Source organism: Myotis myotis, unplaced genomic scaffold, assembly GCF_014108235.1.
Source record: "Myotis myotis isolate mMyoMyo1 unplaced genomic scaffold, mMyoMyo1.p scaffold_m19_p_2, whole genome shotgun sequence".
In the NCBI taxonomy this organism is placed as follows: Eukaryota; Metazoa; Chordata; class Mammalia; order Chiroptera; family Vespertilionidae; genus Myotis; species Myotis myotis.
In genome coordinates, this window is record NW_023416324.1 from 162,184,751 (window position 1) to 162,207,285 (window position 22,535).

Below are 22,535 nucleotides of genomic sequence, written 5' to 3' on the forward strand. Positions count from 1 at the left end.
GATGCTCTATCCACTGAGCCAAACCAGTCAGGGCTTTCCATTGATTTTTAGGAAGAGTATAAGAGACAGGGAAAGACAGAGGAAAACATCGATGTGAGAGAAACATCAATTAGTTGCTTCCTGCACAAGCCGCCAACCAGGGCCTGGGCCAGGGACGAGCCTGCAACCAAGGTACATGCCCTTGACCGGAATCGAACCTGGGACCCTTTGGTCTCTAGGCCGACGCTCTATCCATTGTGCCAAACTGGGTAGGGCTCTTGCATTCTTGTTAAATTCAGTTGTTAGTTTTATAATGTTTTTGGTTGATTCTTTATAAATTTTTTTTTTTTTTATGTAAAAGATCCAAGATCCTGTTAACTCAAATAAAAATGGTTTTACTTCTTCCTTTCTAATACTTATTACTGCATAAGTTTGATTTTCTTGCCTCATGGCACCGCTAGGACCTCTAATACAACAGCAAACAACCTCACCTTGTTTCTCTTTTAGGAGAAAGTATCAATATTTCACTATTAAGTACAATATTAACTATAGGTTTTAGACTTGAGGTAGTACCTTTTATTCCTAGCTTGAGTATAATTTTTACTGTGAATGAATGTTGAAATGCTTTTCCTACATGTATTGAAATGAACATACAGACTTTCTTTTTTATTCTGCTAACATATGAATTAGACTGATTGGTTTTTCAATGTTAAGTTAAACTTGCACTCCTGAGATAAACTTCTTTTAAGACAGATCTGTATAAACAAAGCATAATGTAAATGCCAGCAAAACTGATAAACAGAAGAATCACTAACACTTCACCTTAGGTTTTACCTCATATTATCCAGGTACTTACACATCCATGTGATGACCAGCACTCTGCAGTCCATCACCCATTTCTTTTTCTATGGCACTCCATTCACTGGGAAGAAAAAGATAAAACCAACACCACTGTGTATTAGATATGGAATACTATTAAATGGAATTTTTTACAAGGTTTTTTCTGATAGCTTTTAAAAGTATATCTGTATTTGGATTTATTTTCTGTGACTCAAATATGCTGCTTTCACCGTAAGTTTACAACTAAATGCAAGTGAAGGTTTTGTTTAACAACAGATACTTAAACTCAAGCTGTTTGTAAACCTAGTTTACTGAAAGTAGAGCAGCTGATCAGAGACAAAGGTGAGATTAGAATCAACTACCAAATAGTGTTCTATCTGCTAACCCCAGCAACTTATTTTTTTTTGGTTTTCTTATTCAAAAGAGCTCTTTACCTCCACTCACCATGCATATGACCAATGAATAAAAAAAATAAAGCATAGAATAATTAAACAAAATATATCCGGTGTTTTTAAGCTGTGAGGCACATGAGTTTTGTGTATACCTAAAAATGTGCACAGGACTTTCTCGAAGAAATTTGCTTGTATATTTTCCTGGAATCCCTTGAAAGGAATTATACCAATTACATTACTACTATCCACCCTTTTAAATCTCCCAGACCCCTAATCCCATTCCTTAGCTTAGGATGGCATATAAGCCTCAAATGCCCAACTTGCCTTGAGTCTCATATCTTTGGGGCTTCCATTAAACACGAAATTAAATGTTTTTTTCTCCTGTTAACCTGTTTTTTGCCAATGTAATTTACACCAAATAACCAAAATATGCAAGTAAATATTTTAAAAAGATAGCTTGCAAAAGTCTTTAAAATTATAAAGTGTCTGAGACGAAAGAGAAAATCACTAAATCTATAAAATAGTGATTTCCAATAAAATCTTCTTGGGCCTTCTGCTGAGAAAGTAAAAGGTAACACTGCTTCAGAGCAGTTTCACTACTCTGCTCATTATATAAGACTTCTTCACTATTTTTATTTAAAACAGGACAACATTTAAAAAAAATAATCTTCTACTTTCCAGACTCATCAATTTTCAAAAATTAGCCCTACCCGATTTGGCTCAGTGGATAGAGCGTCGGACTGCGGACTGAAGGGTCCCAGGTTTGATTCCAGTCAAGGGAACATACCCGGGTTGCTGGCTTGATCCCCAGTGAGGGGGCATGCAGGAGGCAGCCGATCGATGGTTCTCTCTCATCACTGATGTTTCTATCTCTCTCCCTCTTTCTTCCCCTCTGAAATCAATGGAGATACATTAAAAAAATTTTTTTTCCCAAAATTATAGTTTTCAGGCAAAAACCCAATTAGAGTTAATTGTTATTTATTTTAGAATGTTTATGTAATGCTTACCTAAAAACTCGCCCGTAATTCCCATGTACTTTATATACACCATAGAGTCGATCTGCTACTCTCTGGAATAAATATGTAAAAGAAACTGCTATTATATGACCAAAGATATATACAACAATAAACCATGCTTAGTATAATAATCGTGGAAAATATGGAAAAGAAAACTTAAACATCCCCAAGTCTTATCACTCTTGATATAAGAAACGTATAGACAATAATTAAAACATATACAGAAAGAAGTATGAAAATGATTACATAAGTATAATGACCATACTATTTTTCCCCATGATAATATTTTTTATCCAGCAGGTTAACAGACACCTCTTTAAACTTTTGCATAAAATTCCACCTCGTGTACAGGCTGTGTACGCATTCCTTGTTGGATATTTAGTTATCCCTAATTTTTTCAATATTATAAATAATTTTGTAATAAGCATCTGAGAGTTAAGGCTTTTTCTAAATTTCAGATTGTTTCCTTATGATAAAGTCCCCAAGTGGTATATAGGGGAAAGAATACAGACACTTTCAATTCTATTGATAGTTTTATACATAAATGCTCAACGCATACAACACACTTTTATGCTACTCTGTCAAGATAACTCCTTCTAACCAACAAAACATTAGATTTTTAATAACATAATTATAACTAACATCACAGGGTTGAAATATGTACTACCTAGCCATTCACACATATTTCACACAAGACAAAACAAAACATTATGTGTGGTAATTTGCTTTACTTTTCCCCAATGTTATGGATAAGAAATGGAAGACCAAAGGTTAATCCCACATAAAACCCTAAAAAATTCCTAATATGCAGTTTCTAAATATAAACCCTAAGGATAAATTACATCCCCAATTCCTTACTCAAACAGGAGTAATTTGAGAAATTAGGCATTAACCATATAACAAATCTAAACCTTTTCAATACTTCAGCTTAAAGTGAACAAACCACCATGGTAAATACTGGGAGCGGGCCTAAAAGGATCATAAAATGTTTTTCATCTTGCCTTGGCCTGCTCTGAAGGAACCCACTAGACAAGACAAATTAAACAGAGAAACGTGTCTGAAGTCTTAATCTAAACACTACGACCCTAGGAGGCACAGAAGCCCTGCTTGCCTAGAATGCCCTGGAGAGCAGCATCAAGAACACAGCAAGGAAAGTCCAGCCCATAGCATACCCCACCGAACCCCAACTCCAAATACAAAGGTCATCCATGAAATATTAAAGCAAAACACATCTTCATCTACTACCCATGAAGCACAACGGCTCAAGCAGGAATGTGAAAAAGAACTAGCATGGCTTTGTGGCCAATTTGACAAGGGCAATTTATGGATTGCAGAAAAAGGCAAAAACTCAAGAAGCAAACAACTAGAAGCAAATAGGAATGTTTTGAAATATCAAAACGTATAAAAAAATACCAAATTGTTTCAAACACTCCATCACTTCCAGTAACAGAAAAGGAAAAGGTCACAAAAAATAAGGTAACAGCAAAACCTCCCAGTACAGAACCTATAGATTTCACTGAATGTGAAATTATGACTCTAGCCCTTTGAAAATAACGTTGTTTTCAGAAGAGGAAAAGTCCTTAAAAGTAACATCAGACCCAAAGGTTTAGCAGCAGACAGAAGTGGCAGATGAAATTGAGATAAGCATGGATAACGAAGATAATATCCATAGTTCAACAGTAATTAATGATAGCCCAGCCACGATGGTGATGGTTGAGCATCAACCAATGAACCAAGAAGTCACGGTTCAATTCCCGGTCAGGGCACACACCTGAGTTGAGGACTCGATCCCCAATAGGGGGCGTGCAGGAGGCAGCCAATCAATGATTCTCTCTCATCAGTGACGTTTCTATCTATCTCTCCCTCTCCCTTCCTCTCTGAAATCAATTATATACATATTAGAGGCCCGATGCACATTGGAAGGAAATTAATTAGAAGGTGGCAGGCAGGGCAGGACTGAGCAAGATGGCCGGACACACTTTGGAGCCAACCTCCCACAGTCACTCCCCAGCTGGCCACACCTGGGGCAGTGCCAGGGCTCAAAGGGCATCTGCACAGTGAGTAGGGTCCTTCTGACAGGTGGGGTCCCTCGGCCTGGCCTGTGAGGATCGGGCCGAAAGCAGCAGTCCAACATCCCCCAAGGGATCCCGGAGTGCAAGAGGGCACTCTGCAAAGTTGCTGTTGCTTGGCAGCTCCTGTGTTTAGCGTCTGCCCCCTCGTGGTCGGTGTGCATCATAGTTACTGGCCAGTGGGCTGGACACTTAGCATTTTCTATATATATATAGATAGATAAAAGCAAAGGCATAAAAAAAAAAAAAGCAATTAATGGCATCATCAGTATCCTAGAGGTAGGTGAACTACATGTGGCAAAGAGCCAAGAGATGGATCAAGCAGAAGCAGAGAGCAACGAAGACTGGGAAGATGCACTAACTAGCTCCTCAAAGTCTTTGCTTGCTCTGTTAGCACAGACAGTGTGGTAAATCCAGAGAGTTTAGTTTCCCCACCTACACTGGAATTGAAAATAGTAGCATTTGTGATAAAAGTCCAAAACCAGGAAAATTACAAAGAACCCGTGTCTCCCAGGCTTAGCCTTGGTGACAGCCTTGGTTCTAAAGATCATGATCTTCTTTATATTACAGCACTGATGCATATGGATCTCAAAGAAACAGACTGGCATTCAAGAGAGCAGGTAATTGTTTGGAAGGAAGACGTTACTTCAAAATTCGAGGGGGGAAAGAATACTGAAGAAAAGAATGGCTTTCATTGTTAATAACCTAGAGAAAATGCAGGAACTCAACAATGAAATCAATCTGCAGCAGAGTGATCTATCAAGCCAGCCAGGCTCTGACCTGCTGTGTGGATGAGGAGCATGAAAGGGGTCCCTAGAAGAAGCTGAAGCAGAAAGCCTTCTGATTGCAACTGAGAACACACACATATATATATTTTTGTTTAATGCTCACCTGAAGATATGTTTATTGATTCCAGAAAGAGCAAAAGGGGGGTGGGGGGAGGGGGAGAGACATCTATGTGAGAGAGAAACATCAATCAGTTATCTTGTACGTGCCCTGACCGGGGATCAAACCAAAAACTTTTTAGTGTACAGGACAGTACTCCAACCAACTGTGCCACCCAGCCAGGGAGAGAAGCGAACACTTTTGACTGATGAGCTGAATAAACTGAAGAATGAAAGGCCTGAGAGGAAGAATAAGGCTGGTCCCATATCCCAAATAAACAAGTCCCATCCAAAGGACCAGTTGTTGTCAGAAATCCACTTGCCTCTAAAAGTAGATTTTGTTGCCTGGCCAGTGTTGCTCAGTGGTTGAACATCAACCTAGGGAACCAAGAGGTCCTGGTTTGATTCCCAGTCAAGGCACATGTCTGGGGGTGGGGGGCCTCGATCCCCAGTGTAGACTTGCAGGAGGCAGCCAATCAATGATTCTCTCATCATTGATGTTTCTCTCTCTCCCTCTCCCTTCCACTCTAAAATCAATAAAAATGTATTTTAAAAAATAATAAATAAATAAAAGCAGATTTTGTCTGCAACACAGTTCAGAAATCAGATATAGCAAATTACTATATCCTAATTATACCGAAAGCAGGAGCTGAAAATATGGTAGCCATACCATTAGCAAGTACTTCAAATTCTCTGAATGGCAATCTCTAACATTCTCTACTACATATACTCTGGAAGGTATGCCCAATGACTTTGAAATAAATATTGAAGTTCATAGCTTGGTGCCAAAGAAAGACCCCCTCAATACCTGATAAGGAGAAAAAGGCTACAAATCCAAGGCTATTGCTCCAAAGTGACTTCTCACATTCATAACCACAAAAAGCACCCTTTATTCGTCAGTTATGGTGAGTCCAGGCGGTCTCAGTGCTGTGCGCAACAGCAACTTTATCCTTGTGGGATCTTACGCGCTGTCATTATCTTCAGTAGGAAACACTAAACTTGCTCTGGACAGGTGCCCTTTTTATCTCCTTTGGAAGGTCTTATCTACACTAAGAAAAGACAAACACGCAAATTGACCGTACCTTCACTATGCCTTAAGCCACGCCCACCAGCCCATCAGAGCGACTATATGCAAATTAACCCAACCAAGATGGCAGCCAGCAGCCATGGAGCTGGAGCAAGCAGGAGGCTTGGTTGCCCCAATGATGGAGGAAGCCAAGCTTCCCGCTTGCTGTGTCCGGCACTGAGATCCACTCAAAGCAACAAAGTTTCAATTATAGAAGGTAAATAAACCCCAGATATCTGCTTTCAGCCAGCCGTGGCCACAAAGCTGGAGCAAGCAAGAGGCTTCCCTCCCACCCACCCTGGCCGGCTCTGAGCTCCTCTCAAGGCTACAAAGTTTCAATTATAAAAGGTAAATAAATCCCAGAATAAAAAAGATAAAAAGGAGAGGCTGGGAGCTTCCGTTGCCAGGGGGCTTGGCCAGCCTGAAAACGGCCCTCAGCCCCTCACCCAGGCTGGCCAGGCACCCCAGTGGGGACCCCCACCCTGAAGGGGGTGTGACCAGCCTGCAAACAGCCATCAGCCCCTCACCCAGGCTGGCCAGGCACCCCAGCGGGACCCCCACCCTGATCCGGGACACCCTACAGGGCAAACCAGCCAGTCCCCACCCATGCACCAGGCCTCTATCTTATATAATAAAAGGGTAATATGCAAACTGACCCTAACAGCAGAACAACTGGGAATGACTGGTCACTATGACACACACTGACCACCAGGGGGCAGATGCTCAATGCAGGAGCTGCCCTCTAGTGGTCAGGGCGCTCTCACATCGGGGAGCTCTGCTCATCCACAAGCCAGGCTGATGGCTGCCAGTACAGCGGTGGTGGTGGGAGCCTCTCCTACCTCCTCAGCAGCGCTAAGGATGTCCGACTGCAGTTTAGGCCTGCTCCCCGCTGGCAAGTGGACATCCTCCGAGGGCTGCCGGGCTGCGAGAGGGATGTCTGATTGCCATCTTAGGCCCAATCCCCCGGGGAGCGGGCCTAAGCCAGCAGGTGGTCATCCCCTGAGGGGTCCCAGACTGTGAGAGGGCACAGGCCAGGCTGAGGGACTCCCCACCCCACCCCACCCCCGCGAGTGCACAAATTTTTGTGCACCGGGCCTCTAGTTTAAAAATAAAATGTCAAATGAATTTAAGTGTTGAAGAAAGAGGTTTTCTAACCATATTTGAAGACGTTAATGGTTTTGGTGCCTGGAATTGAAGATGGTGTATTCTCTCTGGAAACTGTATCTCTGATTGAATTTATCCAGATGATGAGAAACAAAAGGATCCCATAGGAAGGATAAATCTGGCCAACTGTACAAGTTGTCAGAAATAGAACTAGCAATAGAGAATTCTATGCAAGACCTAACACTTTTGAATTAATTATTGTCTGATCAGAAAGAGAAGATGACGGAGAGACTCTTATCAACCAATGCAGGGACATACTGTGTCACCAAGCACTGGTTGTCTGCAGATACTAAGGAAGAGCAGGATCTCTGGATGCAAAAACTCAAACAAGTTCTTTTTTATACTCTCCTCTGGCAACCTGATGCTTGCTACAAATCTACTAGAAAGCCCTAAGGTGGGGACAGTTTCCATGCCACTGAAAAGTTATCAGGCATTGAGAGGTGTCTTTGAGTTATGTCATAAATGTATCTTAAGCCCTGACCGGTTTGGCTCAGTGAATAGAGCGTTGGCCTGCGGACTGCAGGGTCCCAGGTTCGATTCCGGTCAAGGGCATGTACCTTGGTTGCGGGCACATCCCCAGTGGGGGGTGTGCAGGAGGCAGCTGATCAATGTTTCTCTCTCATCGATGTTTCTAACTCTCTATATCTCTCCCTTCCTCTCTGTAAAAGATCAATAAAATATAAAAAATAAATAAAAATAAAAAATAAATGTATCTTAAGAACATCAGACGTGCTGATTACATTTTATGCTTTAAAAACGAAAGAATATGTGCCAATATTTACTACATATTATGCAGTAATTATGTCTTTTGTATGTGAAACTTCAATTGATTTCTGGCATTCATAAATGATTGGAAGAAAATTCATTATAGTTTATTTTGCTAAATCTTAATTTAAAAATCTCATTTTCCATCCTGGCCAGCGTGGCTAGGTAGTTGGAGCATTATCCCATAGGTTGCGGGTTTGATCCCCAACTGGATGGAAGGCAGCCTATCGATGGTTCTCTCACATCAATGTCTCTCACTCTCTCTGCTTCTCCCTTCCTCTATCTAAAAATCAACAAAAACACATTTTTTAAGTCTCATTTTCCTAGAAATCTAATTATTGTTATTCATGATAAAAATGTTGTTTTTTAAGTAAGAAATTTTAAGTTGTCTTCTTGGAGCTACAGGTTTCAAAGTAGAGAGGTCTTCCAGGGGTTAGCCTCAGTACTTTTCTCTAGCCTCAGTACTTTTTTCCTTAGGTTGTGGTCTTTTATTGGATATATCTTGTTACTAAGGTACTGAAAAAATTTCTAAGGGACTTTACAGAAACATTTTTTAGTAATGGAGATAAGGACTTTTTCAAATAGCAAATGTGCATTAGTTTAAAGCTTGAGGCTTTGAAGAGGAGATGAGGACTTAGGAGATACACTGTGAGATTTGGGGGTTAAATGTTTTATCTAGAAGACTGAATAATCACATGGTTTACATTTGCTCAGTTACTATAGATGGTGCACATTTTCATAGAATATAGGCTTTTAAAGTAATTATTTTTGCTGTATAGCTCACAAGCTCCTCAAATATATTTGGCATGTTAGTTTCTTTCTGTCCCTTTAACATGAACAAATGTAAATTGAAGCATCTTTATATAAAAAAGTAAACTTTACAAGCTGCTGTGGACTAATACTTTGCTTGTCAAAGTTCTTGATTTTTTTACTTTTCATGTCCATCTATGACAGTGTCTAGAAATGTTATGAATTCATTTGGAAAAACTATTAAATAGTATATTTCTTTAAAAACCTAATACTTTATTTTTGCTATAAAATATAGAACATAATCTCAAACTTTTAAGTCCAGTTTGAATTTCTTCTCCAGATTATTAAAATTACTGATGATCTCATTTATAAATACTAGATTCCCTCACCTCCTGTCATTTTATCTCTTATTCATTTAAATGTTTTTTTTCTTATGTGTATTATAAAAATGTACCTATGATCCCTTACCTAAATAAATACTTGATTTCATCCTCCAAAAAGGTGAGCAGCCCTATGAGGAACTACTTCACTCATGAACTAGGCAACAAATCAACACTCAGCAGTTATTATTAGACTAACAATGTTTCTGGTATGAACTATTCATGGAAACAAATTGTTCTAGCCAAAACACGGAGTGATTTGTATCTAGATCATCAGTGAGACCGAAGATGAAGCAAAGAAAAACTATAAAGTATAGACCAAAAATTGCCATTTCTAAAGAAAAGGAATCACAAAAATGGGCAGAGAAATAAAACATAAATTATTAAAACCTGAAACTAGATTAATTCAATGGTTGGCAGTAATCAAGAATATTGGTGCCAAGTAGTGATGAAAAAAAATAAAATGGTCATGGCTGGTTTGGCTCAGTGGGACAGAGCGTTGGCTTGCGGACTGAAAGGTACCGGGTTCGATTCCGGTCAAGGGCATGTACCTTGGTTGCAGGCACATCCCCAGTGGGAAGTGTGCAGGAGGCAGCTGATCGATGTTTCTAACTCTATTTCTCTCCCTTCCTCTCTGTAAAAAATCAATAAAATATGTTAAAAAAAACAAAATAAAGTAAAAAATAAAAAAATAAAATGAAGAGGAAAAAAGAATACTGGTGTCAGAAAAAAGGGGGTGTACCCAATGATTTAGTTTAGACTACTTTTCAACTTCATATTTTTGCCAAGTCTTTCTTTTGAAACTTGATCATCTGATAATTGACAGGGAGCAGATTCTATACAGCGATGGCGAACCTTTTGAGCTTGGCATCTCAGCATTTTGAAAAACCCTAACTTAACTCTGGTGCCGTGTCACATATAGAAATTTTTTGATATTTGCAACCATAGTAAAACAAAGATTTATATTTTTGATATTTATTTTATATATTTAAATGCCACTTAACAAAGAAAAATCAACCAAAAAAATGAGTTCGCGTGTCACCTCTGACATGCGTGTCATAGGTTCACCATCACTATTCTATGACAACAGAAGAAATCTAACAAACTCATCCTAACATCTTCCCCAGCCCTGAATCATTTGTATCTATGATAAGAATGTCTTCTCTAACCTCACTGAAGTAGTAGGTGACTAGATATTAAAAAGGACAAACTTTAACCTAGCCGGTTTGGCTCAGTGGACAGAACGTCGGCCTGCGGACTCAAGGGTCCCAGGTTCGATTCTGGTCAAGGACATGTACCTTGGTTGTGGGCACGTCCCCAGTGGGGAGTGTTTAGGAGGCAGCTGATTAATGTTTCTCTCTCATCGATGTTTCTAACTCTCTATCCCTCTCCCTTCCTCTCTGTAAAAAAATCAATAAAATATATTTTTTAAAAAAAGGACAAACTTTTATGACATTCTATTAGATGATCTTATTTTCAAAATCTGAAAACACATAGTTTTTCTTTTCTTTTGAGTTAACTCCTAAGTAATCAAAGATTATAGGATTTAAAACTTGATAGTTACTACCAAAATGGTTCCCAAAGAAGCTGTATACAATACTTTATACTGCCATCGTCACTAAATATTTCACAATGGATATTACACCTTTATAAATGACTACAAATTAAATGTTAAATAGTATCTCAATAATTATAATTTATATTTTTAGAGTACTTGCAAGTTAACATTCCTCCCTTTTAAATTTGATTTCCCCCAGAGAGGCAGCATACATGGTAGTAGGAAATAAAGGATTTGGAGACAAATGTGACTTCAAATTCCAGCTCCATCTTACTTTAGGGCTTGACTTTGGAGAATACAATAAACCACTCCAAGCCTTTCTATTATATCTTTCTCTTAGAAATATGGAAACAACCTTCATCATATGACTTTGTGAGGATTAAATAAGACGGCATCTGTAAAATTCCTGGCAATAAGCAAGGTGGCTCAATAAAAATCAGTTCTCCCACAATCTACTTGAATTCATGTCCTTTGTCAATATATCATTTGTAGGTGGTCAAGAGCATGGGTTCTGGAGTCAGACAGACAAAGGTTTAAATTCTGGCTCCACGTATCTATTTATAGTGTGATATTAGGCAAATTACTTAACTTCATTTGCCTCTGTTTCCTAATCTATAAAATAGGGACAATAACAGTACCCACCTTCAAAGGGCTGCTGTGGGAATTAGGTAAGAATAATATAATATGCTTGAACACCGTGGCTAATACACAGTGGTCAATAAATGTTAGATATCAATAGTATTATTTTCCTTTTCTTTTAGTTTACAAAGCAAATGACCTCATCTGAGTTTCATAAACTTTATGAATAAGGCACCCATTCATATAATAAATATTTATTTAGCACTTACTATGTGCCAGGCAGATATTCACATTTCTAGCAAAAAAAACCCCAAACTCTCAAAAGTTACTGGATTTGCCAGAAGGACCTGGTAAATGACAGAGACAAGTCCCAAAGCCAGCTCCCTTTCTGGTTGTTCTGATGTCTTAACCCTTTGCGGTCGTATTAAATTTGGACATGGGTGTCGTACTGGTCGGAATTAATTTCCATTGAAAGAGCAGTGATACATAACATGCAAGATTATGAAGAATAAACAAGATTTATTAATTCTTTTTTGCAACTACGTCACTACTAGTAGAATCACTACAAACGTTATCACTTTCTACGTCAGAGTCAGTATTCAAGGTGCCAAAATAAAACCCTTCATCGTTACTTTCAGATTCGCAGTACACTTCTTTCGGTAACTTTCTTTTTGCCATTTTGGAGTATTATTTTGAAATATCTTAACAAGCGAGAATGCCTAATTACAGTTAAACGTAATTTGTAAAGCTTTATTTGAAATTCTGCGAAGTATCTCCGAAGCTTGTCGATTTCTTCACTCTCAAAAGGCGACTGACTCGCCATGGTGTTTTGCATGGCGAGTGTGGAACGACCACGTTTGTTTATATTGAGTTTCACTATCTCTGATTTGTCGGGGCAACGTTTTGGTTCGTGACAAGGTCGCTTAGACACTTAAGAGCTTTCAGAGAAATTATGAACTGATACATGAATGAATAGAGTTAAGATTCGTATGGTTCCTTGCTGTGGTGGCTGAGAGCAGACATACGACTGGAATAGTAAAAAAAGCTTTGGTGGCTGAGAGTAGACAAACGACCGCAAAGGGTTAAATATTTAACACTTTAACCTACCTGTAATTTATTTTTTGCATTCTCTACTTTTTGAAAGAATTATCCTTGACAGAAAAGACAGCCCAATAAATCTATTTTCACATGTGTTAACAATTCATCATCTCCTCTTCATGCTCTGAATGTTACAAAAAGGCTCTCTCTGGTGCTTTCTTCATGCTTTGCAGACTCTGTCGGTGTTCAATTTTAACCTTCCATTTTTACTTTTCTGTTACTGTCCATGACTAAATAGCATTTCTCCCAATTTAAAAACAATCAGAATTTTAGCTAATCAGAAAGCAGTCTGCATTTTTCATGGGTATTGCTCTCATTTATAGTCTAATTTCAATGTGACTCACAAATCAAGTGCCACCTTTCCTCTGAAGAGTTCAAGCTATCTTTCATGTCAATAAAGTTTCTGAAGCCTGTTTTCATTAAATTAAGGATAAGTATCTATACCCAGAATCCCCTCATTTGTATATTACAAACACTTTGATGACAAGGTCACTTTCTTTAAAGGTTCTTGTCATAGATACATTGGTTACCAGTTCTATTAATTTATAATTAAATTAAAAACCCAATTTGTCTTACTGCTTTTTCAGATCTTTTGTTTGTTTTTAAATATGTTTTTATTGATTTCAGAGAGGAAGAGGAGAGGGAGAGAGATATAGAATGATGAGAATCATTGATCGGCTGCCTCTTAACATGTCCCCACTGAGGATGGAGCCAAAACCTGGGCATGTGCCTTGACTGGAATTGAACAGTGACCTCCTGGTTCATAGGTTGGTGCTCAACCACTGGGCCACACTGGACGGGCCAGATCTTTTTAAACATAAAATTGTCAGCATATACATTAATTTATTCATCCATTCAGTGAATTTGCAATGAGTGCCTACTATGAGTCAGGCATTATTCTAGGGGATTAGCAGGAAGAGAACTAAGTGCCTGCTCTTGTAGAGCTCACATATACTAGTAGGGGAGATAATTAACAAATGGTACAGAATGCAATGTCAAATACTGTCACTATAAAGACAACAGAGATGGCAGAAAATGGCAGGGAAATGATAGAAAATTGCATCTTGCTCTGACCGGTTTCTCAATAGTTAGAGCATCGGCTCTCGGATTAAAGGGTCAGAGGTTCAATTCCTGGTGAAGGACATGTACCTCAGTTGTGGGCTCGATCCTCACTGGGGACCCTGCGGGAGGCAACCAATCAAATTTGTCTCACACTGATGTTTCTCTCTCCCCCATCTCCCTTCCTTCTTCCCCTCCATTCTCTCTAAAAAAAGAAGAAGAAGAAATAAATGAAAAAAATATCCTCGAGTGAGGATTAAAAAAAAAGAAGCCCTAGATGGTTTGGCTCAGTGGATAGAGCATCAGTCCTCAAACTGAAGGGTCCCGGGATCAATTCCGGTCAAGGGCACGTGCCTCGGTTGCAGGTTCAATCCCCAGCCCAGTCAGGGCGTAAGTGGGAGGCAACCAAACAATGTGTCTCTCTCAAATCAATGTTTCTCTGTCTCTCCCCCTCTCTTGCACTCTCTCTAAAATTCAATGGAAAAATATCCTCAGGTGAGGATTAACAACAAAAAAAGAAAATTATTTTGTATAATATACCCAGGAAAGATTTCTCTGGGGAGGCATTTGAGCCAAGGATGAATGACAAGAGAGCACAGGTGAGAGAGGGTCTTTAGAATAATAGTACAGGCACAGGAAGAACAAATAAAACTCCTAGGGCAAAAAAAAGTTTGGGATGGTTGAGAGTAGTTGGAGGATGAAAGTGGAGTATAGAAAGAATATAGAAGAATATAAGGACAGTTACGTGGAACCCTTAAAAATTTTCTTAACATAATTAAATTTTGTTATAATCTTTAAAGGTTATTAAATATTCATCACACTTTTAAATATATTTTAAAATATTAGCAGAAATCCAAATATAATTACTCTCACATCTTACCTTGTGACAATTTTCTGACTTGTTTTATAAAATAATTCATCCATACTTTCCTTTAGGCTAAATGATTTGCAGCACACTCACAATGGCAATCATTTCTCCCTCCTTTAGATCTCACTTACATGTATTCCCTGTGCTTCATGAATTTTCTGAGTGTTTAACTGTTACAATTTGTTCAATTCACCACTCTTTCTGAGATTTCTGCTAAATCTGATTCTGGCTGGTTTTTCTGCTTTGTCTCTTAGTTTCTTCTGGGTGTGAAAGAACCTTTCAATACCTAGGGTTAGTCCTGTGCCTGCTTAATAGTGTACCTACCTCTGCCTACCAGAGACTCCCAGAACTGTTTAGCTTCCTGCTAAATGATGGTCTCTACATTGTCCCCCTTCCCTTGAGTTAAAGGCCTTTATAATCAGCCAGACTTCTAATTTAAGTAGATTCTCCAAGTTTTCTGGCACAAAAGTCAAAGCAGTATAAACTGTTCTTCCATTCTTCTGGATTTTCTCTGTCCCCCACTTGTACTTTCCATAACAACTTCTGCCTAATATGCTTGGGTAATCTGAGAGCAACTAAAGAACTAGAAATTTAATCTCATTAATCCAGAGTCCTTTCCAATACCCAGTTCTTGACTCTAGCCTAATAATTCTCACAGGCACCATTTCTTTTTTCTCTTCTTGGGGAGGTTAATTCTCACCCAAGGATATTTTTTCTATTGATTGTTTTAGAGAGTAGGAGGGATGAAGGCAATGGTGGGGGAAGAGAGAGAGAGAGATAAAGAGAGAAACATTGATGTGAGAGAGATTCCTTGATTGGTTGCCTCCCACACATGCCCCAACTGGGGCTAGGGATTGAACCTGCAATCAAGGTATGTGCCCTTGACAAGGAATCAATGCATTGGGTGACACTCTAACCATTGAGCACACCGGCCAGGACAAGTACCATTTCTTTTCCTAAAAAGTATCTTACAATTTATTTAAGGAGTCCAAAGGTACTCTGAATGGTTAAAAAGAAGGTTGGGCCAATATGAGAATCTTCAGAAGGATTTTTCCCCGTATACTATTTCTTTAAATTTATTATAGAATCTTCAAACATACAAAAAATAGAGAATAGAATATTCTTTCATTTCCTAACACTCACCTTCAACAATTATATGGCCAATCTAGTTTCATCAAAAACTGCCCCTACTCTCCATCCTTTACCAGTAGACTCTTGTATTAAAACAAATCCTAGATAATACATTTCAAGAAGATTCCAATCAGTATCAGATGTGATCCTAGACCTGGTAACTTAGCATCTTCCAAAGCCATTAAGGCAAGTTCTAAGTTTCCTCTAGGTTAGCCCAAAGGAACAGAGTGGATGACATAATTTCCCAGCTACATTAACCCCTTGAGTGCCGGGGAGCGCGACTGCGCTCCTCCTGTCTTTTGCCAAAAGTGCCGGGAGCACTATCAAAGTTTCGAAATGGCGTCCAGTTCTAAGTCTGCTTTTATTAGTGATGATGATATTGCTAAATATGTCAATGTAGTAAAGGTTTCCTTAAGTTTTTGAATATGTAACTTAATTTATTTGCGATTCATAATTTTTTTCCTAAACTGCTGTAAAATCAGTAAAAATGCCTTGGCAATTTTAGCATAGTTCCTAGCATATTGGTTGGCACTCAAAGGGTTAATTTACCCAAAAGTATTTTTCTCCATGTCTGTTACAAGCCAAATTACACAGCTAAATATAATGATTATTCCTTGATTTCTAGTTACCTTTGTCATGGCAAACCATCAATTACCTCAAATAAGTTTGTTTAGCAGAATTTAACAGCACAGTCACTAGTTGGTCTAACAGACCAATTTTCAACCTTTTTCATCTCCTGGCACACATAAGATAGTTACTAAAATTCTGTAGCACACTCAAAAATGTATGTTTTGCCAATCTGACAAAAAAATAGGTATAATTTTGATTCATTCACACCAGATGGCTATTGTTGTGTTAACAGTTGTCATTGTTTTATTTCACAATCTAAAGGAAAAGAGGTCAGTGTCCCTGACTAAATAGTCAGGTATTGCATGTTTTAAAAATTCATGGGGGCCCAGCTGGTATGGCTCAGTGGGTTGAGTGTTATGCCATGCACCAAAAGATTGCTGGTTTGATTCCCCATCGGGTTGCATGCCTGGGTTGCAGACTCTGACTCCATAGGGGATGTGCAGGAGACAGCCGACTAATGTTTCTCTCTAAAATCAATAAAACATATTTTTAAAAAATTTTGTACAACACTGGTTAAAAATCACTGGCCTAACATATATAAACTATTTCACAACCTTAAAAAAAAAAACTTGAAAAACCAGATATTATATGTAGACATAAAATCCCACTTATTTGTGTCCAACACTGAAACACATTTTTTCACAAGATGTCAAAACAACCATATACAAAATACAGAGAAAATGGGCTAAAATTCTTCAAGTTGTTTATGCCAGAAAACATTTTGCATTTCTTAAAAATGCAGTTTTTGATAAGCACACCAAATTTGAATGTAAAAGTCAGTTATTCATTATAAATACTATCATTACTTAACAACATAATGATTACATGAGAAGCACTTTCTTACAGAAGTGTGCCAAAAAATTCTTGGGGACCACTTACAGCTCTAACTCGAAGAAGATGTGAGATGACTGACTGTAGTTCATCACTGTAGTGCTTCAGTTCAGTAAATCTCCTGAAGCAAGAAATGAATAAAACAATTTTTCTCATGAAAACACATAAAAAATTGAAAGACAAACCAGTACAGCTGACCCTTGAACAACACATGAATTTTTTTTCCCAATTAATACTATAAATGTGTTTTCTCTTCCTTATGATTTTCTTAGTATTTTCTTCTATCTAGCTTACTTTATTGTAAGGATAAAGTATGTATTACATATAACATACAAAATATGGGTTAAATGACTGTTTATGTTATTGGCGAAGCTTCGGGTCAATAGTAGGCTATTAGTAATTAAGTTTTTGAGGAGTCAAAAGTTACATGTGGATTTCTGATTGTGCAGGGAGCAGTTGGCGCTACTAACTCCAACATTATTGAAGGGTCAACTGTAGTTCTTGAGAATAATAAAACTGATTCTATTTAACCATATGTTATAGGTCTTGAACATTTGTACACCAATACAAATTTTTAAAAATCCTATATAATGAAAGGGTATTATGCAAACTGACCCTAACAGCAGAGCAACTGGGAATCACTGGTCACTATGACACACACTGACCACCAGGGGGCAGGCGCTCAATGTAGGAGCTGCACCCTGGTGGTCAGTGTGCTCCCACAGGGGGAGCTCTGCTCAGCCACAAGCCAGGCTGATGGCTGCCAGTACAGCGGTGGTGGTGGGAGCCTCTCCCGCCTCCTCAGCAGCACTAAGGATGTCCGACTGCAGCTAGGCCTGCTCCCCACTGGCAAGTGGACATCCCCCAAGGGGTCCCGGGTTGCCAGAGGGATGTCTGACTGCCAGCTTAGGCCCAATCCCCCCGGGGAGCGGGCCTAAGCCAGCAGGTGGTCATTCCCCAAGGGGTCCCAGACTACAAGAGGGCACAGGCTGGGCTGAGGGACCCTCCCGAGTGCACAAATTTTTGTGCACCGGGCCTCTAGTTCTAAAATAAACACCATACTTCCTTTTTTTTTTTTTTTTTTAAAAAAAAAATATATTTTATTGATTTTTTACAGAGAGGAGAGAGAGAGATAGAGAGTTAGAAACATCGATCAGCTGCCTCCTGCACATCCCCCACTGGGGAAGCGCCCACAACCCAGGTACATGCCCTTGACCGGAATCAAACCCGGGACCCTTCAGTCCGCAGGCCGACGCTCTATCCACTGAGCCAAACCGGTTTCGGCCATACTTTCTTTTGATATTTTTAAAGCCAAGAAAAGATGTCATATTTCATAATTTGTACTGTGTGGGGGACTGAGATAGATTAACTATACTTGATCTTCGCCAAAAGGCCAAGAAGTGATAGGAACTGAGACAGAGATAAAATTACTTGAAAACGCCCTAACTGGTTTGGCTCAGTGGATAGAACATTGGCCTGCGGACTGAAAGGTCCCAGGTTCAATTCCGGTCAAGGGCATGTACCTTGGTTGCGGGCACATCCCCAGTAGGGGGTGTGCAGGAGGCGGCTGGTCGATTTTTCTCTCTCATAGATGTTTCTAACTCTCTATCCCTCTCCCTTCCTCTCTGTTAGAAATCAATAAAATATATTTAAAAAAAAATTACTTGAAAACAAAAAACAGGAAAATATTTAAGGGGTTAAAAATACCTTATGGGCCCTAACCAACAGTTCAGTGAGTTAGAGCATTGTCTCCATACACCAAGGTTGCAGGTTTGATCTCTGGTCAGGGTATATACAAGAATCAGCCAATGATGCCCTAGCTGGTTTGGCTCAGTGGATAGAGCATTGGACTGCGGACTGGAAGGTCCAGGGTTCAATTCCAGTCAAGGGCACATGCTTGGGTTGCGAGCTTGATCCCCAGTAGGGGCCATGCAGGAAGCAGCCAACCAATGATTCTATCTCATCATTGATGTTTCTATCTCTCTCTCCCTCTCCCTTCCTCTCTGAAATCAATAAAAGTTAAAATAAAAGAGAATCAGCCAATGAGAGCATGAACAACAAATCAAATCTCTCTCTCTCTCTAAAAAGCAATAAAAAAATCATATGGTATAGAAATAAACTCATGGTCTCTAACCTCAAGGTAATGCTGCTCAGTAATCAGTTTTCCTAATCTAATAACTGCCACTCTCCAATACTTGAAACTTCTGATACCACCACCTGTCACTCTCTAGCCAAGCTTCACAGATTAAACAGAAGCCATCAGATAGAAACTATCTCCACCTCCACCTCCACCTCTACCTCCTACTAGGAAACTTAGAAACATCCCAATATCACATCATTTCTTCCTTCCCTCTAGGATCCTTCTTCCCATCCAATACTTTAGATTCTATCCCAGCTAGACTCCATTTTCCTGTTTTCTAACTTCTTCTCTCTACAAGCTCCTTCTCATTAATATGTCAATAAATTTACGGTCTCTCCTAGATACATGCATACACACACACACACACACACACACATACACACACACTCCCCTGATAACACTCTCAACTGTTAACACCTTCTCAATACCCACTCCTTTCACAGCCACATTTTTATAAGGCATTATTTTTCTAGCAATAACTACTTCTTCCCTTTCTGTTCACTGCTCAGCCCCTAACTCCCACAATGGTGCCCCTAACTCCCACGTTGAGCTTTGGTTATGAGCAAGTCACCTACTATTTTCATGTTACTAAAATCCACTGATACACTTTAGTGCTCATCTTACTTGACCCTTCCAGCTATGTAACAGGTGACCTCACCCTCCTCAAAAACTTGTTCCCTTGACATCCGTGTCATTTCCTCATGATTTTCCTTTTACTTTCTGGTTACTCCTAAAGTCTCCTTGGGTACTCACTTCCTTCACCCATCTCTTACACTCCAACTTTAGTTTGCAAAGAATGCCTAAAGTGTTTCTAAAAAACACTATTGAGGGCCTCTGAGCAAGAGAGACTTGTAAATAACCATACTGTACACAGAGGTTATGGGGGATTCAGGAACCTGAATTTATAATAGCTTGCCCACAGGATTCAGAATTCTCAGATTACACTTTGGAAAATGCCCTTAAAGAAGTAGCTTCTGCTTTGCAGAGATGGAACCTGTTCTGATCGCCAATGTGTGAAGATTGCTCCTGGAGCAATTGTGTGTATAGAAAGTGAAATCAGGGGCAATGTAACTATAGGACCTAGGACAGTGATCCACCCTAAAGCACGAATCATTGCGGAGGCCAGACCCACAGTGATTGGTGAAGGTAACCTAACAGAAGAACAGGCGCTGATCATAAATGCTCACCCTGATAATATCAGCCCTGACACTGAAGATGTGGAACCGAAGCCTATGATCATTGGCACCAATAACGTGTTTGAAGTTGGCTGTTATTCCCAAGCCATGAAAATGGGAGATAATAATGTTATTGAATCAAAAGCATACGTAGGCAGAAGCATAATATTGACAAGTAGTTACATCACTGGGGCTTGTTGCAACCTAAATACATTTGAAGGCATCCCTGAGAATACAGTGATCTATGGTGTAGATTGCCTTCGTGGGTGCAGACTGAGCAACTGCAGCACCAGACACTACAGCTGGGTTTTCTGATGAAAATCTTGCCAAACTATCACCACTTAAAGAAGACTAGAAAGGAAGCTCAACTCCAGTTAAAAACTAAGAACAAGCTGTGACATCAAGATAACATTTTGTCTTTGCCCATTGTCATTTGAAAGGGCCACAGTATTTATGCCCTCTTAGCAGGTCACAGCATAATACAGGTTGATTTTATTTTGTAAAACAAACTTAGAAAGGAAAGTGATGGATTTTCATTGTAACTGTCCTCTATAATTTAATTAAAATGTATTATTTTCCTATATCCCTGTTTCTTTTCTGATAATTTACAAATCTGTTTCTTTTGTTATATAAAATGTTAGCTACAAATTTTAGTTACAAAAAAGACTACCAGCAATAAGAAAAGACATATTGTTATGTATTTATATTCTGCCACATACTAAACAAAAAATGTTGATGACAGGACTTTGTGAGGATATTTTAGTCAATTTTTTTATTTACATTAGCTTTCCCAAAAATAACTCTTTTAATTTCTATTATGTACTGGCTGTATTAAAGCTAATGTGTTTGCCTTTTCAAAAAAAAGAGTTGGCTTCTTTAGGGTTCAGTCCTAGATCCTCAGGCATCTTACAATCAATCAGTCATTCTACACACTCTACGGGACTCATCACTCACAAAGCTTCACAATTATGATCACATGCTGCTGAATTCCAAATGTCTACCTCTAGCCCAACTCTCTCTCCCCTAAATGCCAGATCTATATATAAAGCCAACTGACTAGCAGACATTTGTACTTGCTCATATCCAAAGCTCAACTTATCCCCCTCCCCCCAATCTCTCTTCCTATGTTCCATAGCATTTTAAAGATGGAAACCTGGGTGTTATCTGTATTTTCCTAGCCATGTTTCATCCCACACATCCTACTAATCACTCAGTCTACATACCAAATATTGTCCAAATATTGCCACATAAAAGTAGAAGACCCAACCAAGATCTTCCTCTTCACTGTTCTAAACAGTCTAGTTTTAAGAAAGATAAATATGCATGAACCAAGTATCATTTTGATAATCCCTCTGAAATAATATTTCTGGTTTTCTAGATTTTAAGAAAAGATAGAAAAAGTATTTTAGTGATGTACACTATTTTAGTAATGGCATGAAAAATAATTAATCTATTGGTCGAGCTATATATAGAACAAATATTCTATATATTAAGAATTTGTTATAATAATGACTGATGTAGCCAATTTTCTTATCTAGAACTTAAGGCAAACAAATTCTATTACTAATTACACATTAATTACACACTTTAACAGGAACTCAGAAGTAAAAAACTGCCTTGGTTATGTTTATCGTCAGATCACATTTAAAATTCTATACAGTCATGTGCCACTTAACAGAAATATGTTCTGAGAAATCTCTTGTTAGGCAATTTTATCATTGTGTGAACGTCATAGAGTGCATTTACATAAATCTTAGTGGTATAGCCCAGAGATTTTCCACCTTTTTCAACTTATGGCACACATAAACTAATTACTAAAATTCTGTGTTACAAAAAAAAATATATTTTTGTCGATCTGACAAAAAAAGAGAAAGGTATAATTTTTTTTCATTCACACTTGATAAGTTATTGTTGTGTTGGCTGTTGTCATTTTTTTATTTGACAATCGAAGGGAAAAAAGGTCCATGCCCCTGACTAAATAGTCAGGTAGTGCATGTTTTAAAAATGTGTGGCACTCCAGTTGTACATCGCAAGATTAACACACTGCTCTTAAGCTACAAGCCTGTACAGCATGTCACTGTACAAAATGATATGAGATTAAATCAAGCGCAAGAGAAAATGATGCAATCAAGAGATGTTGTATTTTTCGAGAAACCAAGAT

At 38.8% G+C, this 22,535-nt stretch overlaps 1 protein-coding gene across 5 annotated transcripts in view; it reads right to left on the minus strand.

Moving 5' to 3' along the window:
• SNX4 (sorting nexin 4) overlaps window positions 1-22,535 on the minus strand; it is a 78,044-nt gene that overhangs the window by 22,323 nt on the left and 33,186 nt on the right. For 4 of the 5 annotated variants that reach the window (XR_004973936.1, XM_036348608.1, XM_036348607.1 and 1 more), the window contains exons 7-9: window positions 17,108-17,180; window positions 2,219-2,280; window positions 836-901 (exon numbers count right to left, since the gene is read on the minus strand). Coding sequence is in view for 4 of the 5 variants with exons in the window: in XM_036348608.1 (XP_036204501.1) it covers window positions 836-901; window positions 2,219-2,280; window positions 17,108-17,180 (201 nt within the window). In the remaining variant the exon portion in view is untranslated. The remainder of the gene's footprint in view (window positions 1-835; window positions 902-2,218; window positions 2,281-17,107; window positions 17,181-22,535) is intronic. The other variant, XM_036348610.1, reaches the window with a different exon arrangement.